We start from the raw sequence: 25802 nt of genomic DNA, 5'->3' as shown, positions 1-25802 counted from the left end.
GGTTCTATGCGGTGCCGTACCTGGCGTGGGCAATGAGAATGGCCGAGAGCTGCTGTGTGACGAAGGCCACATTCACCCAGGCCTGAGGTCTCCTGATGGACGCTTGGCCCAGACCGAGCAGAACCCAAACATGCTGCTGTTCTAGCTGCCAGCGACGCTGCCCTGGCATGGTTCCTCTTTACAAATCACTCCTGCGCCCATGGCACTGCTCCCACCCCACTGCCAGTCTGACCTCGCAACTAAGCACAAGCAGGGCTCTGAAGCACAGACGCCTGGCGCAGCCTAAGACAAAGCAGCGGCTGGAAGAGCAGGCGGCTGCATCCTTTGAGATCTCTCCAGACCCAGATTCAAAGCAGCTGGGTAGGACTCCATCAGACGTGGGGCTGGAGTGCATCGTCAGTGCCGCATTCGGGGCTAGCTGTTCAGCTCCGCAGTGCAGGGTTAAACCTGAGTCAGTGAAAGGAGTCAGCGGGATTTGCACAGTCCCGACTGGATATTCGTGCACAACACACAGACTGACCCGACTCTCAGGTGCCAGGCGCGGCTGCAGCAGCAGGCGCGGTCAGCGCGGACGCACAGCAGCAGATCGGCAGGAGGGGAAGGCGCCCAGATAGCCCCTCTCTGGCCTGGGACAGCAGGTTGGCATTTTCATCACAAGGTGGAAAATTCCACCGTCTTCCCTGCTCAAGGCTTTGCCATCTCTCCCTCCTCCCGGCAGTCCTTGGCCAGTCTTCCCCAGAGAGGGAGGCTGGGCAGACTGGAAGAGGTTTCTGTCTAAAGAAGCTTGCACAGTATTTTCCCCAGGGCAGTCGGGAAGGAGAGCTCCCTACACATGGCTTTCCAGGACAGCCCTCGCCATAGGGCACAGCATGGAGCTCCCTGCAATCCCTCCTCAGTCTTGCACTCCAAATTCACAAGTCAGGGCCCTCAACATCATCATGAGACTGGCTGAAAAATCATGAGATTTTAAAGAGATAATAAACTGGGATTCTTTTTCTTTCCTTCTGCTTCCCCAGCCTGCAGGGGGCCCGTTTTCCAGCCTTGCTCCACAGATTCATTTTTAAACAAGTCACTTTCCAGTCCATGCAAGTTGAGATCCCACAGTCACCTGACTTGTGGAGCAGGGGCTTTCGGAAAACAACATGGTGAGACTCATGACTAAATCACAAGTATTGGCAACATTGTGTTGTAACCCGCATGACTCGCATATCGCCAAACACTGGGTCTATGATTAGATTGATAGATATGGAGCGAGAGGTAATATCTGTTATTGGATCAACTTCTGTTGGGGAAAGAGACAAGCTTTCAAGCTGCATAGAGCTCGTTGGCAGGTTTGCAGACAGAGAAACATTGTACTTTCTGTGCTAGCAACAGTAGCTGAGACTGGAGTTTTACCACTTAACAAGCAGAACGTGGTCCAAGTACTGGGATCTGCACCAAGCAGTACCTGCCTCTTTTACCCCACAGGTTTGTCCCGCCCCATTACACAGCCCCTTTGCACCCTGCTCCCCAACTCGGTGTTACTGGTCATTTCAGTACAGCCAGTGTGAGCCAAGCCTCCACTGGAAGCCTTCCAGTTCCACTGTACTGCCCGCCCAGCCCCAGGTGCCACACTGAGACCTGCAGGGCAGGATTTCCAAAGGGTGGGGAGTTTGGCTCATCCGATAACAGACAGGGACCATGTAAGCAGTTTATTCCTGGATTTGGATTCCAAGCCCTGCCAGGTCCCGTGGGGATTTAGGATCCGAGGTTTAGGCATCTCCACTGGGATGAGGAGAAGGGAGAGAGGGCTGAGCATGGCTGTATTGCACACATGTACCTGCCTGTGGAGAGCCCTCAGCCAGACAGACAAAGCGGGGGAGATGGCAATTGGGGTCTCTCTTGAGATAAAGTGACAGCCCCTTTCTCTGCCCCCGCCGGGGTATTGTGTGGCTAAAAAGGCTGCCTTTCCCCACCCACCCCGCGGCCCATGACACTACTGTGCAGCGTGGAAGGTCTGGAGCCGTTTGGCATTATTTTTACCTGTTTGGCAGGGCAGTTCTGGGCAGACGATCTGTGGATCTGAAACGAGAATAAAGGAGCAGCTAGTGAGATGGTTTCAGCAGCAAGCCAGGCCTCTCGCCCCGTAGTGGGCGAGGACACACACCGGGGTGGGTGTTGCCCATGGGGATCTGCTCTCCAGTTGGTGAAGAGCTGGTTGTGCCGATCTGCATTAGGGAGATGCGCTCTCCAGTGTAACTGACCCAACCACATGCATTGGCACCCGGTGGTACCGCGCTGTGTGCTGCATACACCCGATCAACTCGCACCCCAGCCTCGGCCTCGCTTGGTGACTGAGCCAGGGTGGCAGGTGCAGACCTGGGCAGAGGACGTCCTCCATGTTGTCAATGAATTCCTCAGCCACCAGCTCCGAGAAGAGCCTCATTTTCTGGACGCGCTGCTGGTCGTTGCACGCAATGGAGCGCAGAGTCTCGTCCTGGTCTGGCTGGTTGAACATGTCTCCGATGCCGATGGCGTTGACGATCACATCTCCCTGGCAGAAGGCCTGGAGGTTGTTGTCGTCGTCCCGCGGATCGTGGCGCCCATCTGTCACCACCACGGCAAACACACGGGCTTTCTCTCGCCTACTCTCCTTGATGAGCTTGTTGTAGGCAAACTGCAGGGCGGAGGGCGTCCAGGTGCCCCCCGCGATCCACTCCAGACGCTTCACCGCCTCCTTGAAGTTGGACAGCGAGTTAATGCGCTCGTCGTTGAGCTGGATGGCCTCGAATGTCCCCTCATGGCTGTACTGCACCACCCCGACCCGGGCACCTGCAGGGAGACAGATAGTCACACCCCGCCATCCTCACTCCCCTGGCACCCTCCCGCAGCTAATTGGGGTGTGTTTCCTATGCAGGGCACACACTGGCACCACACTATAAATGCCAAATTGTCTGGGGAGGGCATCATCACTCCAGACCCCTGCATGGCAGCATCACATGTGACATCATGACACTGCCACGCTGTGTCATGCATACCGATGACATGCACTAGTGACAAGCACTGAAAAACAGAATGGTTTCACATGGTCAAAATGCTGACACGGTGTTACAAAACAACAGGGGTTAAAATAAAATCCAAACAATTCCAATTCTCTCAGGCTCTGAACAATAGAAAACAACCCGTATTTTTGTATAGAACAATCCTTAATACAATAATAATCTAACACACCAATCCCTTATCGCTGTTCTAAAACACAAATACAAAGCTAAAGAGCACCCCAAATCATATTGCCTTACAGTGTGAAATACTCCTAAGTAGCTGCGCTCTATGACAGCTGACCTCTCTTTAAATCTTACATGTAAACGTTCTCTTTACCATCAACAAACACACCTTCATCTTTATTAACATACACGCTCCCACTGTCCTACACCACATGCTAGTCTTGCCTGACAGATTTACTCCACTTGCTGACTGTTTCTCCTGAGCTCTCTCCCTCTGCTGCTAATGTCAGTGGACCACCCAGCAAGCTTCTTCTCTTTTTGTTCTCTCCTGTCAGTGCTCAGCCTCCTGACGCCTTTGGCTGCCCACTGCCACTCTGCCTTTTCTACTGTCCTGTCAGAACTGTCCAGGCACGTTTGCTAAGCTCCCTCCTGTGCACGCCCAATTCCAAGCATGCTGGAACGCACGCCAACAGTCCTTGCAGTCCACCGTTCTCGTTACCTCAGAGTTATGAGCTGCTGACTTTTCCCCTAATTTGGTTTTCCCACCCGTTTTACTGTGACCTTTAACCTACATTTAATGGTGGAGTGACTCTTGCTTATTTAAAATGGGAGCCAGGGACACAGAATGGAGTTTCTCTGGTATCAGTGGGAGCCTGCGGAGGGGAGAAACATGTGACTGCCCCCAGCAATCAGGAGGGCTGGGAGACAGTCAGCAATGGCCGCCAGCCGTGTCATGAACATAGCAGCAGCCTCCTCCCGGGCTCTCCTCTGGTTCGGAGCCCAGTCTGTGCAAGGACATATAGGCCACTTGCTGTATGGACGCCACCCTTAGGGCAGGTGGTTAAGAGGTGGGAAAGTTGTGGGGGTCCGAGGGCCCCATCTGTCTCTCCCTCATAGCCCCGCACCATTGCTCACATGCACTCCTCACCTGTCTCTGACTTGGGGTCCTTGGCAAGGGAGCCCAGGCGGCTGACCACGTTGATGACAAAGTTCTTCTCCAGGGAGAAGTTGGTGTAGCCGATGCTTTCGGAGCTGTCTATGACAAACACGATGTCCAGGGCACCGCAGCGCTTCTCGCAGTCTGGGGATGGGAGAGAGGAGTGGATCACAGGGGGACAAGGCCAGCAGGGACTGCCCAGAGAGCAGGTTGGCTCTCCACTGCATGGGAGGCCATCCACGGGAAGATCCCACATCAGGTCCCTGCCATCCTGCCTCCGGCCAATACCTGAAGGAAAGTGAAGCTATCCACAGGCAGCTGGGCACCTCTGGGAGGAAACTAAGCTGATGCTCTGAGGCACGCACGTGGCTGGATGCTCATTAGCCTTATCTGAGTTTGCAGAGCTGAGTGAATTATCCAGCCCTTTACACACCCAGCTCAGCAGGGACTCAGTCCCTGTCCCTGGCAGAGGAAGGCTGTGACCAGCTACTAGCCACCATTCCCTGAGGTCTTTCTGCGGTACCTCTGCTGGGAGACACTAGAGACCGGCCGGGCTGTTTCACGCCATCTGGGCAGCTTCACCGCTGCGATGGCTCAGCGTGCAGGGGCCGGCACGAACAGTCAGGCTCAGCGGGGTCGTTATTTCCCTGAATCTGAGCAGTGGGTTCTGTGTTCTGCTGGGAATTCCATCGCCGCAACGGGCAGGGCACGCTCAGCACGAACGGTGCCAACGGGCAGCAGCTGTGCCTGCGGGCGATACGGTCTGTGAGCAAACCCACGAGAGTCCCGCTGCGCCCCCACTCTGAGGCCATCAGTGGCACACGGGGGAGAGCTGGCCCTTTCCTCAGGGTGAGGTCTGCCACATATGACCTTCTGGCTAACACCACACGCGCGGAGGGGGATGACTGGGGAGGGACCCCCCCGGGATTCAGAGCCAAGCTGCTCAGCGCTGACTGAGCCCCCAAAGAGAAGAACATTGGACTGACCGCAGCAGCCGCAGGTTTCTCTCACATAGGTCATCACATCGCAGTCCTGCAAGCAAAACACAAGGAGCAGAGCGCTGGTGAATGCCAGCCTGCCCGTACGGTGGGGGTGCCCCAACCATTCCCGGCCCGCAGCCCAGCTTCCCTTCTGACCATGCCCTTCTGCATTCCCTCCCTCAGACTCCACTTTGGCTGTGGCCAGTCCCACACCGCTCTCCTGCGAGTTCTGCGGCCAACAGGGGCATTCACTGCTGCTCTGTGCTGCAGGGTGAGTCCAGCCAGAGCTGCATCCCTGGCACCAAGAGCAGGATCTGCCTCTGAGTCTGTCCCACTGAGCATGCTGCAGGGGAACCGTCCCTGGGTGGGCGCCATCCCCCTGCCCCCCAGCTGTATCCCTATGAGGTAATTAGGAACCTGGCTCTACTTACGGTTAGGCCAGGATCTCCAGGTGGGCCCGGGTCACCCTGTAAGAAGAACACAGCGGGGTCATGTCCTTTTCTGGGACTCACCTTTGGGATCTAGACACAGCTGCCTGCTGGGGCTGGATTCAGGCAGGTGCTGGCAGGAAGGGGAATGGTAACGGACCCCAGAGCACCCAGCTGGAATCGTTAATGGCTGGCCTGCAAGGGAGCAGCCCCCTGCCAGTCCGGCGGGGGGAGGCCCTACCAGGGCTTCCTCAGCCTAGCTACTGCAAGCACGTGGAAGATGCCGGGAGAAAGGGAGCAGCTGGGCGCGACCGATCTCACAGTGGCACGGTACGGTACCTCGATGCCCTGTGGGCCAGGGCTGCCTCTGGGGCCAGGCTCGCCGGATGGGCCGGGGTCACCCTGGCAGGAAGAGAAAAGGAATGAATTGGACAGGCATGACGTGGGTGATACTGCTGAAGGAAAAGCCCCTCCCACTCGCCCTGGTCAGCAACACCCCAGCTGAGTACCCCAAGGGCCATGTCTCTGCTGCTGGACACTAGCTCCTAGCCATGGGAGTGGCTGTGCTGCCCTCAGGCAGACACGGTGTCCCTGGGGCCAAGGGGCCAGTAGGCAACACGTCCAGCATCCAGCCACGTGCAGGGCGTGCTCTGGTCTTGCAAGTGGCATGGCCCGTAAGCTGCCAGTTTGGTTCAGGTTTCTGGCTTGGGGGGTGAGAGAGGGGGCAGACTGTGATTCCAGCTATGCTCCCAATGTAAAGAGACAGGCATTGCCCAGGCTGGGGTGCAGTAGCAATGCCAGGTGGGAGCTCTATAGGCCTTTAACCTGGGTCTATCACACTCAGGCGCCCCAGAGACGTGCAGAACGGCAGGGTCCGTATGTCATCCCCTCTACCTCTGCCAGCATGGGTGCCCCGCCCACGGTAGGAAAGCGGGGCTTGGATATGGGAGTGGCACTGACAGTGTACTTACAGGCTCCCCTGTGTCTCCTTTCACCCCGGGAGCGCCTTTCGGTCCAAAGTCGCCCCTTCCACCCTGTTCAGAGGAGGGAGAGATGTGATGGCAGTCCAGAGCGTGTGCTGGGAAAGCTGCACTGCGGTTAGACACCAGCGGTGCCCGGGCTGATCTCCTGGCCCAGGAACACAGTCTGTGCACAGGTCGCCTGTCATCAAGGAGCCCCAGGCATGGGGTTAGGAAGTGGAATTTCCCAGCCATTCATTTCAGAAGGGGGAAGCTTTATGAGACATCCGGTTGCTACTCTGAAAACACGTGCCTGGAAGAGCTCCGAGGTCAGGTGTGCCAACGGGAGAGCTTGGTGATCCTGTGCATGGAACTAACTGCTCCTGGGAGTTAGACAGCTAACGTGTAGCCCTAGTGCTGAATGCTGCACCCCACGGAAATATGCCTGGCACATGTCAATGTGCCCCATGCAGGGGTAATTACTGGGAAGTACGTAGGGCTTTTGGCAAGCCGAGGCTTGGTAACTGCTGCTAGCACGTAGCTATCTGCCTCTGAGTGTCACTGCTAGACTGCAGTGTTTACCAGGGTAGCATCCAGAGGCCCCACCCTGGATTGGTGCCTCGTTGTGCTAGGCGCTGTACAAACCTGTAATGACCAACATACGAAGTGCGAGGGAGAGGAAGATAACTGACTGTAAACTGGTGTGTCCTTAGCTACTCTGGATAGTTCACCTGGTACCACCCCGCCTGTGCCCCTCGGCCCACCACCAGCACACAGCACCTGGGTTCTGTGAGGAGGAGAAATGCCCCTGGTAATCCATTGCTGAGGGTGGAGCCCTCCCAGCCCACATCAACCCCAAGCCGAGGCCTGCGTGTGGCACTAGGGGCCAGGCCCAGTCTCCCTGGAGGCTGGGGACAGACCCCCAGTGATTCAATGGGCTGGACCAGTCCCTAGGGAGGCGGCTGTGGCCACTGTCCCACTGCAGGGCTCTCGGTGGGGGTTCCTGGCCACCTGTGTACAATTCCAACGGCCTGTTTGCTAGCACAGCCCCTGCACTCCCTGAGGGATGGTCCCTTTGGTTCCAACACAGAGCCCTCACCCCAGGGGCAGGGCACGCCATGGCTCCCTGCACGGCCACTGTGCCAGCTCCCCTTGCCCAGGCAGCAGTGGGCCTTGCCAGGGCCCTCCCCAGGCTGGATGCCCCCGAGGGCACAGGGTTGCGTGACACTCCTGTAGAAGCCTCTTGCACTCTGCAGTGTAAAGTGCCAGGAGAGGAGCCGCTCTGGGCCTGGACTGGGGTCTAGGGCCATGTGCACCAGGGCTGCTCGGGAGAGGTGTTCCCACGATGACTGCAGTCACTGCGCCAGTTCTGTATGCGGCAGCAGGTCACACGGCTGGGTGGCAGCGAGTTGGCCAGCGACGCCGGCATTTTCTACACTTGTGAATCCAAAATCTTTATAAGTGATACCCAGAGCGTTGAGTGCACCGGGAGGGGAAAGTCTGGCCGTGCTGATGCTGGGCTGGGTCCTTGGGCCAGCTTTGCACTGCCCAGCTGGCACAGAGCAGTGCCATGCCAGCTTAGCTGGCTCCTGGGGAGCTCCTTTGGGTCAGGGGAATCCTTAGGGTGGGTGGAACCCACACAGCGCTGCGGTGCCAGCCCCGTCCTCAGCCCCCACATCAGAGAAGGGGGGCACAGAATGTTAGTGCCAGGGCAAAGCATCCTCCCTGGACTGCATGTGCTGTGAGAGGGCAGCGCACACAGCGACACGAACTCCTGTGTCTGTGTGTACACAGATCGTTAAATCCAACCAAATGGACCAGGGTCCTGCACACCCTTCTGCAGGTGACTGACCCCTGGGACCAATGGGGCTGCTTGTAGGACACAGGTCACCAGGCCCCCAAGTTAGTGCCCCCAGGGGATCAACAGAGCTGCTTGCAGGTCACTGGTCAGCCACGCCCATGAGTGCAGGGTTCCTCTGTTACTCAGTGACAGGCCAGGAACTAACTAACTGCTTAGCTCAGTGGTTAATTCGATAACCTCATACATACACCTCCTACACACACACACACACACACACACACACACACACACACACACACCCCGTACCTCTGGACCAGGCGGCCCCTTCTCGCCTTTGTCACCCTGGGAACAGACAGGAGTTAGTTAGTTTTGTGCTGGATTGAAATTTGCTGCACATGTGCCCAGAGACAATGGTGATGGGCACATTTCAAAATAATACACCAATATACTTGTGGCCTGGTTTTAGGAGGAGGTTGAGCCTCTGCAACTCCCCTGGACTTCAGTGGGGACTACAGGTCCCCAGCACCTCTGACAGCCCAGCCAGAAGAGCCCACTGGAGTCAGCGGGAGGCTTTCCACAGTCGAATGGGCTCTGGCCCTGGCCCTGAAGCCCCCCAAGCGATTGGCTGACGGCTGCGAGCAGAGGGTAAAATTCCCCGGCAGAACTGTGGTGGGAACACGTATCACTGCACTTCTGCGCACCCTGGTACCACCTGGCTCAGGCTGGAATAATCCGCAGGCAGTTATTTAAACAGAGAGACCAGTAAGTCTGCTATTCAATGCAGAGTCTGATTCATAGGGGATGTTTAGAGCAGGCCTGCATTCCTCACACCACCTTTACCCATCAGAGAGAAGTGGATACGCAACATGCAAATCCTGGTTTATTACACTGAATTCAAAGGGGCGTGAGGGAACGGGACCCTCAAACATGACCATTCTGTTCCTACTCATTCATGGGAGCAATAATGTTTAACCCTGCCAATGGAAGCCTCCTGCCAGCCTCTCACGCTCCTTCCAGGCCTGCCCCTCTGCTGCGGGGGAAGGATTCCCCACTGCTTTCCTCTGCAGAGCGAGGCCAGGCCGCGGGGAGAGCTGGGATTTCCCCTGCACAGCTGGCTGCAGTCCTAGCAGCTAGTGTGCCGGGCCCGAATGTGCTGCCTGAGCCCAGGGGCAGATTAACCATGGGGCCAATGGGGCCGTGGCCAGGGGCCCATCTAATTGGGGGCCCCCAGAAAAATGGGCACCCCTGTGCCCCAACCCGCTCCGCTACAGGACCGCAGGGGACTACGACCCAACCCCGTTTCCCCAGCAGGAGTGCAGGGCGGGAGGCCGGGGGGACTGCAAGCGGAAGGGGTGGGGAGCCCCACTTGCTCTGGCCCAGGGCCCCACAAAAGCTTAATCCACCTCTGCCTGAGCCATACGTACCCCAAGTCCTCTGGGGCCAGGGTAGCTGAAGCCAGGTCTGCCTCGGTCTCCCTTTGGGGGGAAAAGAGAGAACAGGTCAGTGAAACCAGAACATTAAATCCCAGTGTGGGCTGCGCTCGCGACGTCACCGAGTCAGGAGTTTCCCTTCTCTAGAAGGAGCGTCCTGGTTCGCCAGGCAGAGGAATGGAGCTAAGAGAAGCCACGGACAGCAATGACTTCAGCACAGCCCTCTGCACCAACGGCACCGGCCTTCCAGAGACAGCTGGGCTGCCTGGTGGCAGCAGAGGCTGGACAGGGAGCCATCGTGGGCCTGGACACTTCACCCAGGTGTCAGCGGCGTGGCTTTGGCCGGGGGAAGGACTGGAGGGGGCAGGTGAGAGCCCAGAGTGGGTCTCAGAGGTGCAGACTGAGGTGGGGGTGTTCACTGCCCCCATGAAGTACACAGGTGAAGCCACTGGTTCCCCCCTTTCTACTGCACTGGACGTACACCTAGACTTTACCTTTGGTCCTGGGGGCCCTGGGTTGCCCCTTGTGCCCATGTCACCTGGGTCCCCACGAGATCCCTGAAAGACAGTGTGGGAGAGAGCAGAATAAGCCGAGGACACCGATTGCACACTGGGCCAGGGGATGGTGCTGTGGATGGCTTGGGAGTTACAGGGGGTTAATATAACACAGAACAATTCCACATTTCAATTGCTGCTCGCGCCCCCGCAGGGCCCATGCACCTAGCTCTCTCGGCACTACTGGGCTCCAGGCAGAAATCACCACTGCCACCAAACGACGCTGGAATTAACCACAAACGAAACCAGCTCTGGCCAAGCAACCAGGAAGGCAGGTCTGAGAGAGGCAGTGTGGCCTAGTGGACAGAGCACAGCAGCAGGAGCCACTGAACAGGCCCTGGATTCTGACCCTGGCTCTGACACTGATTTTGGGCTAGTCCCTGTGCCCATCTGTAAAACATGCTGGCCCCACTGCGGGGAGGTGAGCAGGGTGAGCAGATGTTTGTACCATTCTTTGTAAATACTAGGGGCTGTTATCAAAGTCACACACTATTCCACAATCACCGGGAAACTTACAGGCCTGCCCAGCTCTCCCACGGCACCCTGCGGGCCTCGGGGCCCCAGCATTCCTCGATCGCCCTGAGGAACAAAGCCAGGAGACAGGTCACCACACTGAGCAGACAGGCACACACCAGCTTTCTGCAGCTAACGGGCAGTGCAGAGCGTACGCAGCGCCGTCAGGGCAGGCGCCGCTGGCAGCAGGGCATTGGATGGGGTGGGGTCAACCAGGGCACCTGGGCAGTCCTAGGCTCCCAGCTGGGCACCTCTGAGTAGTGAACCCTTTGCTGGTAGCGTCCCCTCTCCCAGGGGAAGCCTCTCGCTGCTGCCCTGAGGGTGCAGATTGCCCGAGGGGCGCTCTCCTGGCACTGTACTATCTCATGGCAGAGCCGCCCACCTGAGCACACAGTGCGATTTCCCTTCCCCGGCCAAGTGCTCAGCATTCGAACTCTGCTCCCCGGGCAGGGCTATGCTACCAGGGAAGGCCTAGCTTAGTGCCCCTGCCAGGTGCGGTGCCAGTGGGCGTCTTCCCAGCTTCCTCTGCTTTGGGCCATCCCCCGGCTGGCTCTCTGGGGGCTCCTTCCCAGCTGACACCCACAGGGCAGCTGCAAGCAGCTGCCTCTCCATGCCGGGGCCAAGCACAAGCGGGACAGCAGGTGGCCAAGTTTGTGGTGCTGTGGAAAGGGAGAGAAGGGTTAAGGAAATCTCTCTCCAGTGCCCAGATTACAGGGACGTGGCTGGGTGGGTGGGGGGTACTAAGGAGAGGGAAATGTGGCTTTCAACACCAGGCTCTGATCTCTGCATGGCTGGGAGACCTGCCTGCGTGACCGTGCACAGCATCTGGACGGATTCCTGCCCTCTGGGCAGCCCTCTTGTGTGATGGAGGTCGGCACGAGGGGACACGCAGCAGGCAGGCTCTGCTCTCATCCCCCCCTCAGCTCTCGCACAGCCACGGGCAGCAGCTCCACACAGGGCTGGAGAGCGGGGCCTGCCGGGGGCTTGGAGGAAGGGCACACGCGCTGCAGTCGGACATGGGGGGCAGTCACTTTGTGGAGACAGCTCATCTGAGGGCCACCTTGTAGGGGGCAATCCTTCACGGGCTGGGGGGGGGCATCAATGAGCCATTCCCTCTGCTGGCTGCCCCAAGCCTGGAATTCGTGCTTACCCTTGCTCCTTTGCTGCCGACTTCTCCTGCTAGGCCCCGGGGGCCTTCGGGGCCCGGGTCTCCCTGTTGGCAGAAAAAGGTCGGAAGATACACTCACTGTCCGGCGCTGCCCTCGGGCCGTGTCTCAGCTGCCCAGGGCCCCCAGCCCAGCTCCAGCTGCTTACTCTGCCTGCCCAGGGAGAGGCGCCATCTCAGGAGAGCCCCACGCCTGGTTCCTTTCTTTGGGGTGGGTGATTAGGGCCAGGTGTCGTCAGCCGCCCGCACAGCCTGGAACATCCATCACTGCCCTTTCTCCACTCCCTCAGCCCCAGCTCAGGTCCCCCAGGCTCCAGGTGGAGCAGGATCCCCCATAGCTGCTCCCGTGTCTCCTAGAGGGGTCGCTAGAATGGTGCGGGGCACTCCTCTGCCAGAGCCCAGAGCCCACCAGAGCCAGGCCCGGTGTGGGGGTGAACGATCTTTCTGGGTATGGACCCGAAGGCAGCCCACGCCCACGTCTCCCTCCTGAGCTGGAGAGCCCGGCTCAGCGCCCTGCACTCAGCCTACTCTCCTCAGCAGGAGCAAGCGTGTCCCAGCCAAGCCCGGCCTGCCTTCGCTGCCCCCGGGGCCGCAGGAGGGGAGACTGGTAGCATTGTGGGGAAGTAGCAGCTCGCTCTCAGCCCGGCAGCTGGGCATGATGGAGCCGTGCACGTCGTCCCCTGCTGTGCTCTGCTGCCCAGCACTCACCTTCTCTCCCTTGGTCCCAGCGTTCCCCGAGCTGCCTTTTGTCCCTGGGTCCCCGCGACGACCCTGCGCACACCGACATCAACCACAGAGACAGGGCACAAAGGTGGAAACCAGATCAGTTAACCTGCTGCGGCTTTGCTGCCCTGTGATTTCCCCCCTTCCGCACACCCTGCCCGAGATTCACTTCTCCTTCCCCTCCTTCGGCAGCGCAGGGCCCCCACGGCCTCGCTGAGTTGCATTCCCCTATGGCGGGAAGTGGCTGGGTTTGTTGTTAAGCAAGGGCTGAATATTTTCTTAGGAGAGTCAACACCGCGCAGCTCCCACAGGGACACAGACGGTTAATTCCCCTCGGCTAAAAATGGGGCTTTAGTTCTAGCTTGAATTTGTCTAGTATCAGCTTCCTGCCATTGGAACTTGTCTACTGACTTAAACGGGTCGACTCCGATTTACCACCCCGCTGGGGAGCTGTGCCGATTTCCCCGTCCCCCGCTGGGGGGAGCTGTGCCTATTTACACCCCCACTGGGGGGAGCTGTGCCGATTTACACCCCATGCCGGGGGGAGCTGGTCCGGTGGCTCCAAAGGAGCTGTGCTGATTTACCCCCCGGCAGGGAGCTGGCCCTCAGTCTGTAGCAAGTTCCCTGGATTCTGCCACGCCCGAGAAGAGCACTGCGGATTCTGCAGCAGCTTCGTGTAAGTGAAGCGCGGAGGATTTGAATGGAGGAAATCTGACAATGGATGTTACACTCAGTCCAGCAGCTCCAGGGGCCAGGATTTTCTTTTGATCTGAAAATCAATTGATTCTCCACTGCCCTTGCATTGTCATTTTCTGCTCTTAGTATCGTATTGCCTGCAATCACAGCTCGGGGGGAGCTGGGGAGAGGGCAGCTGAGAAGAGAGGTGATTTGGGCCTGGGGGTAGCACACTGGCTGGGTGATTCTGTTAAAATGATCAGCAGTGAATTAGTTAACAATGTGGAGTTTAACTGGTCATCTCTGGGCTTGCGGAATCAATGCAGGCAAATGGGGCCAGTCCCATGTCCCTCTGACCTATTGTTTCAGGCTGCCTGCAGACTCAGGCAGATCTCTCACTTCAGGTTTTCAAGGTTTCCTTTGCAATCAAGAGGGCTAAAGACAGTGTCTTACATCCCAGTTCCGACTGCAACAGACGAGGAGCTCGAATCCCTGCAGTTCCCTGCTGGGGTTCCCCTGGGGGTGCTGCGAGCAGGGCGGGCAGGGGATGCCAGACGTTGCCAGCTCACTGCAGGAATGCAGTTTAGCTGCCTTTCCTGCAGGGACAGTCAGTGTGCCCACCAGGTGCCAGGATCACCCACTGCAAGGCGTTATGTAGCAGCAGGGAGAGGGGAACCACTTGGGATCTCACCGGCTCTCCCTTGGGTCCAGCAGGTCCTGGGCTGCCTTTGCCTCCCTTTGCACCAGGGCTCCCAGGGGCTCCGTTGTTGCCTTTAGGTCCCTTTGCAAAGAAAAGAAATAGTCAGAGCGTGTCTGACGAGAGCGGACAGCAGGGGTCACCCTGCCTCCCCGCTCTGACCACACGCTGCCCAGCATCCCCCAGGCGCACCCCTCTCCGCCCAGCCACACCCCTCCCCACGCTGCCCACACGTCCCCCAGCCACACCCCTCCCCATCCAGCCACTCATACCAAACGCGCGCTGCCCAGCCCCCCTGGCTCCAGCCCCAGCACAGAGCAGTGCCGTGCACTCCCCTCTCACCTACCTAGTGCAGGGGGATTGGGCTCTGAGAGGCTTGTCTCCCCCTCCCACCAGACCTCCCTGTCTCTGTCCCTGATCAGGGAGCCCAGGGACTGTGACTGTGTCCCCCAGCCCCTGGCCCTTTGTCCCCCAGCCCAGGCACCCCTGCAGCAGCTGTGCCCTGCGCAATCGGAGTTGTTTCCTGGAGGACACTGAGGCACTGGCCTGAGTGAGGGGGCAGGACCTCTGCTAAGGCTGTGAGCTGTTCCTCTCTACGCTTTGCTTTTGTGGTGCCAAAGCTCCTGCCACAGCTGCCAGTGCCAACAAATGGTGAGGAATAGGGTTACTGCTGGGACGGCTGCATTGGGGCCCAGCACACCCAGTGAAGGAATGGGAATGAGGAGGGCCTCAAAGCAAGGGATTTGCTGGAGAGGCAGAGCCTGCGTGGTCCCCTGGGCCAGGAAGAAGAGGTTCCAGCTCCCCTGCCAGGCCCCTGGCCGCAGGCACTCTTTGGCACCCCCACCACTCCCAGATGCAACTTCCACTTCGGCTGTTGAGAGGCTGTGCAGAAGAGTACAGATTTCCCTTTCCATTCCAGCAGTCCTGCTCCCGTATCTCCCAGTGAGTATTAGCACGGCTTCTGCTCCAAGCCACCTGGTGAGCTGCAGGAGGTGTCTCCTCCAGTGTCACCTGGGGCACTGGCAGGTGTGCGCACGTCCCCTGCCTGTTACAGGTGTGAGCCCTACCCATTGGGCAGACCTCAGCTCCCAGAGTGGCTGGTTCTTTACCTCGCTGGGCCATGACCCGCGTGTTGGAGCTGCAGACCTGGCAGCAGTGCTTGGTGCTGCAGTTGTCCCAGGACCACTGGGTCTGCGAGTACTTTTATCCGTGGCCCCAGAGCATCACAGGCAGGTTTCAGAGGGAGGGGCCTGATCCCGGTATGGCGGGGAACTTACCCTGTTTCCCTTTTCTCCTGGAGGTCCCACGGGTCCGTTGCGGCCAGGGCGGCCAGGATCTCCCTGAAACAGCAAGAGAAGAACGGTCACGAGGGACATCACCGTCCTGTTCCCCAGGGGCCCCAGCCGCTGCTTGTGGCTGATCTGTGCCCGTGGGGGAGTCAGTAACCTGAACTCCACCCTCCCCGAGAGTGAAGTGGGGAGCGCCGTCCACCTGCACTTACCCTTGACTGTGGGGCCATCACACTCCCGGCTCTGGGAGAAGTGCTCACATGAGAGCCTCAGTCAGGGCATCAGGCCAGCTCAGAACAGGGTGTGTGTGTGTGCGGGGTGTGTGTTGTTGTGTTGTGTTGTATTGTGTTGTGTTTCTTAAAGCCTCCCCTGGGGCACAGGCAAGACTCCAAACAAGTCACCTCCTCCTGTCAGCGGGCGTCTCCCCCATGCGCCACCTAGTGGCTGTATCGCACAACTGCTGCAGCACGCAGCACACTCCCACAGTTGTTCTGCGATCAACTCCGCGCTCCTGCACACGCAACCTCTTATTCTGACAGTTCCCCAGAGGGCGCAGACAGGGCTGGGGGAGCCCGGGTGCCTTTCACGGGTCACCCTAGTTCACGCTGGGTAAAGGAAGCAATGAACTGAGCAACACTTTGTCAGGGGAAATCTCCCGCTTTCTCTGCGTTGCTCCATTCCCCACTGGGCTGTGTTCACCGCGGGCGGTACTGGGCACTGCTCCGCTGTTGGGGATACAGCTGCCCCCTCGTCTACAAGTTCTGGCTCTGGCCCAGGGATTTGAGCTCTCCCGCTTGGTGCTGTGCCCAGACTCTGCCGCTCTGCTCTCTGGTTTGAAATTCACGTACCTTTATGCCTTCGTCTCCTGGTTCTCCTTGGTCTCCTGCATCTCCTGGGTAACCATCAGGACCCTAGGGAGGGAAAGGACAAGGAACTGTCTGCCTGCAGTAATAACAGTGCGCAGCTCTCCGCCAGATAAAACACCTCCCCTAGAACATCACTTTGCAGGGAGAGCAGCTTCAGATACAAGAATGGCCTCAACTTGCTGCTAGTGGGAACAAAACAGAGGCCAGCTCTCATCACCTTGGTGCTCCCCCGTGCGTTGGCAGGAGACACGAGCGCTCTGACGCCGTGGTGTGCGTTCCACTCTGCATCAGGACAACTGGGCAGGAAGACTCACTGCTCGCGATGCAGCTCCACGGCGACAGGTAAGGCCAGGCTAAGCCCGCCCTGCTATGGTGAACTGCACCTTGGCTGATTAAGCACAAGAAAACATTCCTACCTTGTCCCCAGGGTCTCCCTTACAGCCAGGGGATCCAATCCGTCCCAGCCTGCCCTGCAGGGATTACAACAGAAAGAGGTGAGAGAAAACCTGAGAGTTAGGGGGAAAGAATTAGGACTTTCTGTTCTATCACAGTAAATAATTGAACCCCACAGCTAATCACAAGGGTCTGGCCCAAGGAGGCCAGTTAGAGAGGGGACTGCAAACATCAACCTTCAACCAAAAACAGAGCCCAGGCCTGGCCGTGTTTGGTGAAAGGCCTGGCAGGCAGCAGTGACGCTCTGCAGGCGGTGCGGGGAGGCAGCTTCAATGCCCTGGAGGGGGCACGGGAGTGATGCCCTGCATATATATCCGGTCCCTTTTTCAGGCTGGGCTCTGTGGGGGCTGAGACCCCCGCAGTGCCCAGAGGTGGTGTAGAAGGGAGGGCTGAAGGCTGCTCTGTGGAAGCAATGAAGGTGTTTGGGCAGGTATGGGAGCGGGCTGGAACCTCCCCCACCCTGGGAAAGAATTCACGGATATTTTCCTGTGTTTCGTTTTCATCGACGGTAACAGCTTCTCTCCAGCCTCAGACCTCGGGAACCCCATCAGCTAACGACCAGAACACCGGAGCTGGACTGGGCACGGCTCATCCCTTGTGTGTCGTTACCTTCTGTCCATCGGTGCCGTTCCTTCCTGCCAAACCAACTGCCCCCTGGGACCAAAGGAAAAGAAGTAATTATTTTGCTAGAGACTCTCTGAGGCTCTAAACTGGGATAGGTGCTGCTGGGATGTGGTGGCTTCTTACCTTCCGGCCGTCGCCTCCAAACTCGCCCTGCGGAGAAAGGGGACAATGCGTAGTCAGTTCTGGGTACATTGCACCGCTTACCCCTCCTAATGATGACTACGTGTCCCAGGGGCCCCCCACCCCACCTTTCTGCTCATGAAAAGTGTTTGCAAGCAGATTTCTGTTTTCTCAGATTTGCTTGTTACTGGCAACCATTCAGTTATATCCTCGCAGCACCTCCTCCTCACTCCCCTTGGCACAGACATGGGGCAGTTTGTTGTCAATGTGTCGCATCCTGGGCCAGATCCTCAGCTGGAGTAAACTGGCATATCTGTACTGACTTCATGGGAACTACCCTGACCTACACCAGTCCTGGTCTGGCCACGTGTTGCTTAGTTGCATAAATCACATGCTGCTGTTTCTGCTCCCACAGAGGATGATTTATGTAATTTCCCAACATACTTCAATTTCAAATACACCTCTACCCTGATATAACGCAACCCGGCTAGAATGCAGTAAAGCAGCACTTTGGGGGGCGGGGCTGCAAGCTCTGGTGGATCAGTGCGTCTGGCTCTGACACGCTGCTCTGAGCGGCACATTAAGGGTGCCGGACCGGGGGGTTGGATGGTTCGGAGGTTCTGGGGGGCGTTGGAGTCCCGGGGAGCCTGTCAGGGAATGGGGGTTTGGATAGCGGTCGGGGCAGTCAGGGGACAGGGAGCGGGGGGTTTGGGTAGGGGGTGGGGTCCTGAGGGTGATTAAGGACGGGGGGGGTAGTGAGGGGACAAGGAGCGGTGGGGGTGTTGGATGGGTCGGGGGTTCTGAGGGGTCAGTCAGGGGGCGGGAAGTGACTATTAATAATGGAAATGCTTGAGGCCAAAGCAAGTTCGATACAACACGGTTTCACCTATAACACGGTAAAAGACTTTTTGGCTCCTGACGACCGCGTTATATCGGGGTAGAAGTGCACTACCTTTCAATCTACAATTCTGAGTTCACTGTCGATGAGTATTCAGTCGTGGGAGTCCGAAATGTGCTTTACATGTAGTAAAGGTAGCAAAAGTTAAAGCACAGGCGTACAGGGGGAGAGGCCACAAACATGTAGAGATGCCCACAATCTAGTTCCACTACGAGCAAAATACTTGTAGAATATTCCTCATTTTCCTAGCTACTGCTACTATTGTTCCCAGACCCATCTCTACACATTCACTAGAAACAATGCTCCCGTGGAAATGCCCCGCTGGCCCATTGCACAGTGCTCACATATCAGGATCAGAGGCTCTTTCTTACCTTCTCTCCTTTCAGACCAGGAATACCCTAGGGCAAGAAAAAACACAAAAACCTTTCTGTTAGTGTCTGTGGGCGGGCAGGTGGAGGTGGGGGAAGTGACGGGCTCTGGGCAGGCAGGCAGACAAGTGGACTCAGAGATGCAACTATTGCAGCAAGTAGGAGATGGCTAGCTAGAGTGAGAGAGAGACAGGCCGAGATCCCCAGCACTCCACACTGCTTGGTGCAGACACAGAACAGCAGTGTCTGGATCCTGATGGAGCCTTCAGCCAGTGAGTGCTGAGGGCCAGTGGCCATCAGACCCGGCCCCTTTGGACACATGTTCATTCCCACCCAACGAACATACAGTGCCCTCCAGGAACATGGAGATTCTGCCTGTTTTATAATGATCTGTGCTGACAGGCAGTATCAATCTCCAGGCTGGTCTCTGCTGTGCCCCTCCTCGGGGCTAACCTAAGACACCACTCGACCATCCCCTGGTGCAGTGGTGGTGGGGACGGATCTGACTGCTGAATGGAATGAGGGCCAGGAGCATGTAACACTCCTGATGTGCTCCAGGAGCTGCCCTGGCTTCCCATCTGCTTCCAGGTTCCATGCAGGGTAATTTGTCCAACCAACCAAGCCCTTTCAGGGTCTTAGGGACCTGCCTGAGGGACCACCCTTCGGCTCGAGCGCCCTCATGCGGCACAGAGCTGATAGGCCTGGCCTCTAGCCACAGCACATCTGGCAAAGGGCCCCGGCGGAGGAACGCTCTCTGGCTGGGAGCCTGCCTATTTGCCGACCTGCCGGGGGCAGTGCAAAGGGCACCTCTTTGGCCAAGCAGCTACTTGAGGCTGCAGCCTTCCTGCATGTCTGAGGTGGGCTGCGGTAGCACACGGGCGGGGGCCATCTGTCCTGTCCAGGGCAGACAGCAGACAGGAAGCCTTGTTATAACAGTGTCTTGCACCCAGCTGGCACAATGCTGCAGGCCAAAATTCGGCTGAATAGATTCCCTTCAGCAAAAATCTCCTCTCTCATGGACGGATCCAAAGTCCCTGGGACACAAGTCACTGACTCCGGCAGGCTGTGGGGCAGGCTGTGTGCCCTCATCCAGCCCCATGGCCTCGCAGCGGGGCTGTAAGACGCGCACTAGACTGGCAGCTGCACGTCACACGCACGCACGCGCGCCACTGCTGAATCCGAACCAGAACGCAGACAGGCAGCTCAGCCACCGGGCGCAGGGCTCTTTACCTTGGGACCAGGGTATCCGATGGGACCTTCAATACCTGGGTCACCCTTCAAGAGAGAAAGATATGGTGAGTTAGTCCAAAGTCAGTGAGTCTCCAGCTGACCCATCACGGTGCTGCTCACCAGCGGTGGAAGGGGGATTGGGGGATTTTACACCACTCACCTGTCGCCCTTTTAGCCCAGGACCTCCTGGTTCACCCATGTTCCCCTTCGCACCCTGCAAGTAAAGCACACAAAGAGCACCATGACTTTTCATTCGTGGTCAGCAGAGGGCACCGTGTGCGGGCCCCTCTCCCCCAGAGGCACGGCAGGCCCAGAGTGGAGTGGGCTGGGCTCAGCGCCGAGGAGTGCCGGAGATGGACAACCAGAGGGACAGACACAATCTGGACTCAGAGCTCTGCTTCGGGGGGGAGGGACTATGCAGCCCAGCTGAGCGTGTGACAGCTGCCCGTCACTGAGTGGCCTAGCCCCGGGTAAAGAGCGGCCTGGCTGGGGCTGCAGTGCCCTGCCCTGGGGAGAACAGTGTGCCAGGGGAGGGGTACTGCCTGAGCACCCTGGGAGTGGGGGAGGGGAAGAAGAAAGGGGCATCTGGGGAGAGAGGGGGAGTCAGGGTCAGCACAGGAGCCTGGTCTGGGGCAGCCTGCAGGTGTGGTTATGAGTGAGCCTAGAGCCCAGAGGGCAGGGGCGGTTACTGGGTGTGGCGAGGGGTCCCCAGCGAGAGTGGGGTGGTGCTGGGTTTGTGACGCTGCAGGGGGCTGGTTTTCCTGCACCTCTCTCTGCTCCAGGCAGTGCCTCAGCATGTGCCAAGGGGGGCCCGGCTGCAGCTGTGGGGTTTGCATCTTGCAGGTCAGCAAAGGTAGTGACAGCCAGGGCTTGGCTGGTTGGTGTCATCGCCCAGTTCCAAGCCCAGCCCAGTCGAAAGACTCACCCAGCATGGCCCCTCCTGTCCACCAGGCCAGTGTCACTCACCTTCTGCCCCCGGTAGCCCTTGGGCCCAGGCGGGCCTGTGATCTCCAGACAGCTCATCTTGTAGCACTGAAAGAAACCAGATTAAACATGAGGCATGCGGCACGATGAGTGGGGAAAGCCAGGTGGAGAACCAGGCCAGGATGTCAGAGTTAATGGAAACAGCGGGTAGCCTTTAGGGGCCTTCAGAAGCCTAATTCTCAGCCCCCAGATGCGGACCTCGCTGTGCCCACCGGCTAGCGAGAAGGCCGAGACTGCTGCTGCTCTGTGCATGGGCCCTGCCCTCTGCAGCCAGCCTGGAGCTCCAGGCCTGGGCCCGGCACACACCGAGTTTTGGCCCCGGGAGCGCCCGAGGGAACACTGTGGCTGGGATGCTGACACCGCACAGCGTCGGTCTAGCTCCGCTCCCACAGGCCTTGAGGGAACCGGCCAGGAGCCCCCAAATCCTGGCCTGGCTAGGGGTAGCCCTGAGGAGCAGGGACTGTTAACGCTTAGCCTTAACTGTGCTCTGGCCTGGCTGGGTTTAAAGAGCATCTCTGCGCAGTTCTTGTGCCCTTTGGGGCCTCGTGCATCTGAAGCTCTCCTGTGCGTCTGTGTGCGCAGATAAACGGACAACGGGAGCATAGGTGAGGCTAGACACCAGCTGAAACAGAAAGCCGCTGAGACCCCTTTGCACAGTTTTACTCCTTTCTCCTCTGCAGGCCTGGGGACCAATCAATCGGTGCTATAATGGGCATTGCTGGTATCGAAGGGCTGGGTCTGCTGCTGCCCTCTGCTCTGGGCAGCCAGGCAGGATATCTGAGGCTATGGTCTCAGCCAGCTCTTCTCATGAAAAACTGCCACAAAGTGCCTGGGGATTTTGCCTGAGGAAAGTGGGCAGGAAAATGGCATGTTCTCCCCTAGAGGTCCAAGGAGACATGAAGTGAATTAATGGAGGGGCCGTACAGCCTGTGTTATTGGAACAAAGATCTCCAAGTTGGGCCTCCATGTGCGCAGTTACAGCTGAGAGCTGGGCTGTCTCTACAGCAGGAATGCAGCCACTGATTTGCTCCAGTAGGCCTAAGGGGTCTTTATAAGAGGTATAAAAGCCAGCTAAGGTACTTAAATACTATCCACACCCACAGAGCTGAACCCCCCGAGAGTTGAACCAATAAAGAAGTGAGAAAGATCTGGGTCTGAGTTGACCTGAGCATTGAATCATTAAGTTCTTTCACTCCCCAAAGCAGTTCAATAAAACAAACCATTACAGTGGACTAAATAGCCTCATGGGAGCATTGTCTGCCTCTTCCATCTGATGGTGATTTTGCAGCCTCCAGGGCGATGATGCAGGCTGCTAGGTCCTGCTGCTGTTTTCTAACCCAGAATCTCATATATGTTTATATTTCCTTCCAGCCTGAAGGAGCCAGAAACATTTCACAAAACTTTATATAGGCAGAAATCACTATGCCCAGCATTGTAATGCAGCCACCTCTGGATACACAGCAGCTATTTATTTACGCTCAGCAAAACTAACCTAGGATTTAGGGCAGGAACTTTAACTAAAAGGCAACATGACCTTGTCCCTGACCCCACACTGAGTTCCACATGGGTGCAGGGGTCCAGCTGCATGGAGCTCAGTGCAGGATCAGGGTTACTCATCTGTGGTGCAATCCAATTTCATTGGAGTGAGCAAGCTGCGCGAAGGTGTTGTTCACTCACCTCTCCATAGGCTTCATGTTTCTGTGAAAGAGAGAGAAAACAGATCATTTAGATAAAAAAGCATGAAGAGACCTGGAGCGCCTCCCCCTCCTGGAGCTGGGCAGTCCTGGCACGCCCCATTAGGAGCAGGGAAAGCGGGAGACAGTAGTTGTATGGTTTAAAAGCACCATAGTAACAAGCAATGGTGACTTTCAGTCCCAGGTGTGAGATACAGAGGTGCCACTACTCCGATTTCTGACACAGAGGTTGGGATCCTGTTGTCCAAGGACAAAGGCCCCAATTCTGCATATTGTTCTGTATGAGCCCAGGCCTGTTGGATGGAATAGCCTGCAGCCTGGGGCCAGAGACAGCCCCTTTCAAGAAAGAGAAGGGCTAACTCGCTCCGTCTCCTTTTAGTTTACATGTAGGGTAGCATCTCTCACTGGTTCACATTTTAAACCATAGAGAATGCAAGAGCGCAGTACATTCGCCTTCCCCAGCTGGGGCCGTAGGGCCAGTCCTGCAGAGACGTGCACTTGGGTGTAATGTTATGCACTGTGCATAGCGCTGCTACAGTCAAAGGGATGGCACAAGCTGCCCAAAGCTGAGCACATGTGTGAGCTTTGAGGAGGCAGGGCCGGGAACTGGATTGTATTGAAAGCTCTGGTCAAGTTTTGCCCCTGTGTTTTCAGTGAGTGACAGTGAAAGGCAAGGTCTTGGCCCCTTTTCCCAGTTATTGGTGGTTAGGAACAGAGAGTGTTTGTCACTGCAGCTTTGTCCTTTGAGATGTTCTAGCCCTTGTCACCCCAGGAACTGGCCACCTCACAATTGGTACTGGATTTCCTCCCCGTGAGCAGGGCCGGCTGTTGTTCTTATTGTACAGATGGGATCTGAGGCACAGAGAAGTGAAGTTGCTTGCCCAAGGTCACACAGCAAATCTGGGCCAGAGCCAGGGCTTGACCCCCACAGCTCTCCCACGTCCTGGGCTAGTGCCATCACCACGAGGCCATCCTTCCCCTCTGTTGCAGTATGCGATTTCAATGGAGTGACTCCCATGCTGAGTGTTCAGCACATTCATGAGCGTTTGCAGGACAGGCCTTCGAGTGTTATTACGCCAATAAGGTTTTAAAGGATGGATTTTTATCAGACAATACTTGGACAGAACAAAACATCCATGAACTTAATTATGCCATGTTGTGGCAGCCATGTTGGTCCCAGGATATTAGAGAGACAAGGTGGGTGAGCGAATAGCTTTTATTGGACCAACTTCTGGTGGTGAGAGACAAGCTTTTGAGCTCGATATTACCTCATCCACCTTCTCTCTCATATAGACTTTGTTTACCAAGATTTTTTTTTAAAGTGGTCCTAAACTTAGGCTCCTAATTCATTATTTGGGCATTTGAATGAGTTTCCTGGGTACTTGGCACTGATGAAAATCAGGTGTTTCCACTGAAAATAAGGGCTGTTAGTTATGAGTTGAAGTGGATTGTAAGACTGTAGTTTTAAATACTAGACTGCATACACTGATCTATCACATCTAGTGCAATATGGTGCCAAGAGGGAAGAGAAGCTTAACATTTGGGGGCACACTGATTTTGTGCAAATTTGGGCCCTGACCCTTTCAAGACTTATGGACGTTTGTAGCCTTCCTAGTAAAGTACAAGCGTGTTTGCTGGGTTGGAGACTCAGACACTGCAAACAAAGAAAGAATTAACTAAGAATTGAACATGAAACCAGTAAGAATCCTAAGGAAGTTTACCAATAACTTTTTAGTCAGACCCTGAGCCTGCAGACACATATGCATGTTCTTAACTGCATGCATCTGAGTAGGTGGCCGGCCCACTGAACACTTCATAAGCTGCTGCAATAGCGAAGCTGCCATTGTAAAAATATGCCCTGGTTGTCAAAGATGCTCAGTATCTGCTGTTGTCACTGAAGTCAGATCTGGAGGGAGCTCAGCACCTGAACGTTTCTCGCCCTTTATGGCTTTGGAGAGAACCTAACTGTAAATGCTAATAGTGCTCTACCTATCTTGGTATAGAGAGCTTGCCTTGCACAAGGAGTCCAGGTCTTCCCAGGGCCGGTGCAAGGATATTTTGCAGCCTAGGAGAAACTTCCACCTTGTGCCCCACCTCCCGCATATTGGTTCATTGAAGGACAAACCTCAACGAGCCTTTATAGACGCCAGGGGCCTGCCTGCCCAGGGGCCAGCTGTGCCCAGGGGCTGCTCCCCCAGACCAGGTTCCCCCCCTCTGCCCCCTGAACTCCCCTGGAGGGTGTACAGCCCCCCCGTGAGCCCTCCCCTCCCCACCCCAGCCCGGTGGCCCCTGCCCCGAGTCCACTCACTGGCTTTGCCGGGCTTGGACCGATGCAGCAGCTCAGCAGGGAGGAGCCGCCTTCCGGAGGCGCTGGATAGCCAGAGTGTCTGCTTGCAGGGGCGGTGAGCCCCAGCCACGGAGGAGCCGGCGCGACGCAGGGGGGCAGCAGCCCTGCAAAGGCTGTGGCGCTGCTAGAGGGGATCAGCCGTGCCCCCCGCCCCTTCTGCCCAGGCTGTGGCCTGGCACTGCCCCCCCGCAGGGCTCCTGCAGGCTGCAGCGGATGCATGCGGGTGCCGGCCCCCATGCACCCCCCCCGGCTCCTCCCTCACCTAGGGTTACCATATTTCAACAATCACAAAAGAGGATGGGGGGGGGAAGAGTCCTTCCCTAGCCCCACCCCATTCACTCCCTCCCGCTTCCCACGCCCTGACTGCCCCCCTCAGAACTCCAAACCGCTCCCGCTCCTTGTCCCCTGACTGCCCTTTCCTGAGACCCCCCCCCCAACTGCCCCCCTAGGATCCTACCCACTACCTGTCCCCTGACTGCCCCATCCCTTATCCACACCCCCGCCCCCAGACAGACCCCCAGGACTCCCACGCCCCATCCAACCTCTCCCCGCCCCCTCACAGCTCCCCCAGAACTCCCGACCCATCTAACCCCTCCCCCCGCTCCCTGCCTGCCCCCCAGCCGGGACTCCCCTGACCATGCCCATGCTGGTCAGACACTGGCTCCACATGGAGGCAAACACGCTGCTGGGCACCCGTGCGCACAGCGCCTCCCTGCTGATTGCTGAGGCAGCGGGAGGGGCACCGGTGGAGGCGGCTCACACGCCCAGGAGCCGCCGAGCCCGAGCGCGGCGAGGGGGGAGCCGGGGGGCGCACGGGGACCGCCGCCCACATGCCTCTGCTGCAGCCTGCAGGAGCCCCCGGGG

General features: G+C 57.5%; 1 protein-coding gene across 2 annotated transcripts in view; it reads right to left on the bottom strand.

Moving 5' to 3' along the window:
- The window catches only part of COL6A2 (collagen type VI alpha 2 chain), a 52711-nt gene that overhangs the window by 15324 nt on the left and 11585 nt on the right, over positions 1–25802 (bottom strand). For both annotated transcript variants that reach the window (XM_043505794.1, XM_038421831.2), the window contains exons 4-27: positions 22575–22595; positions 20880–20945; positions 20074–20127; positions 19914–19958; positions 18687–18713; positions 17421–17447; positions 17283–17327; positions 16637–16690; positions 16203–16265; positions 15343–15405; positions 14060–14149; positions 12679–12741; positions 11956–12018; positions 10809–10871; positions 10233–10295; positions 9733–9783; positions 8615–8650; positions 6520–6582; positions 5888–5950; positions 5552–5587; positions 5127–5172; positions 4132–4284; positions 2359–2811; positions 2023–2061 (exon numbers count right to left, since the gene is read on the bottom strand). In XM_043505794.1, the coding sequence (XP_043361729.1) occupies positions 2023–2061; positions 2359–2811; positions 4132–4284; positions 5127–5172; positions 5552–5587; positions 5888–5950; positions 6520–6582; positions 8615–8650; positions 9733–9783; positions 10233–10295; positions 10809–10871; positions 11956–12018; positions 12679–12741; positions 14060–14149; positions 15343–15405; positions 16203–16265; positions 16637–16690; positions 17283–17327; positions 17421–17447; positions 18687–18713; positions 19914–19958; positions 20074–20127; positions 20880–20945; positions 22575–22595 (1747 nt within the window). The remainder of the gene's footprint in view (positions 1–2022; positions 2062–2358; positions 2812–4131; positions 4285–5126; positions 5173–5551; positions 5588–5887; positions 5951–6519; positions 6583–8614; positions 8651–9732; positions 9784–10232; positions 10296–10808; positions 10872–11955; positions 12019–12678; positions 12742–14059; positions 14150–15342; positions 15406–16202; positions 16266–16636; positions 16691–17282; positions 17328–17420; positions 17448–18686; positions 18714–19913; positions 19959–20073; positions 20128–20879; positions 20946–22574; positions 22596–25802) is intronic.

Source organism: Dermochelys coriacea, chromosome 11, assembly GCF_009764565.3.
Source record: "Dermochelys coriacea isolate rDerCor1 chromosome 11, rDerCor1.pri.v4, whole genome shotgun sequence".
NCBI classification, from domain to species: Eukaryota; Metazoa; Chordata; order Testudines; family Dermochelyidae; genus Dermochelys; species Dermochelys coriacea.
The sequence above is the reverse complement of the archived record's forward strand: the minus strand, read 5'-3'. Positions and strand labels throughout refer to the sequence as shown.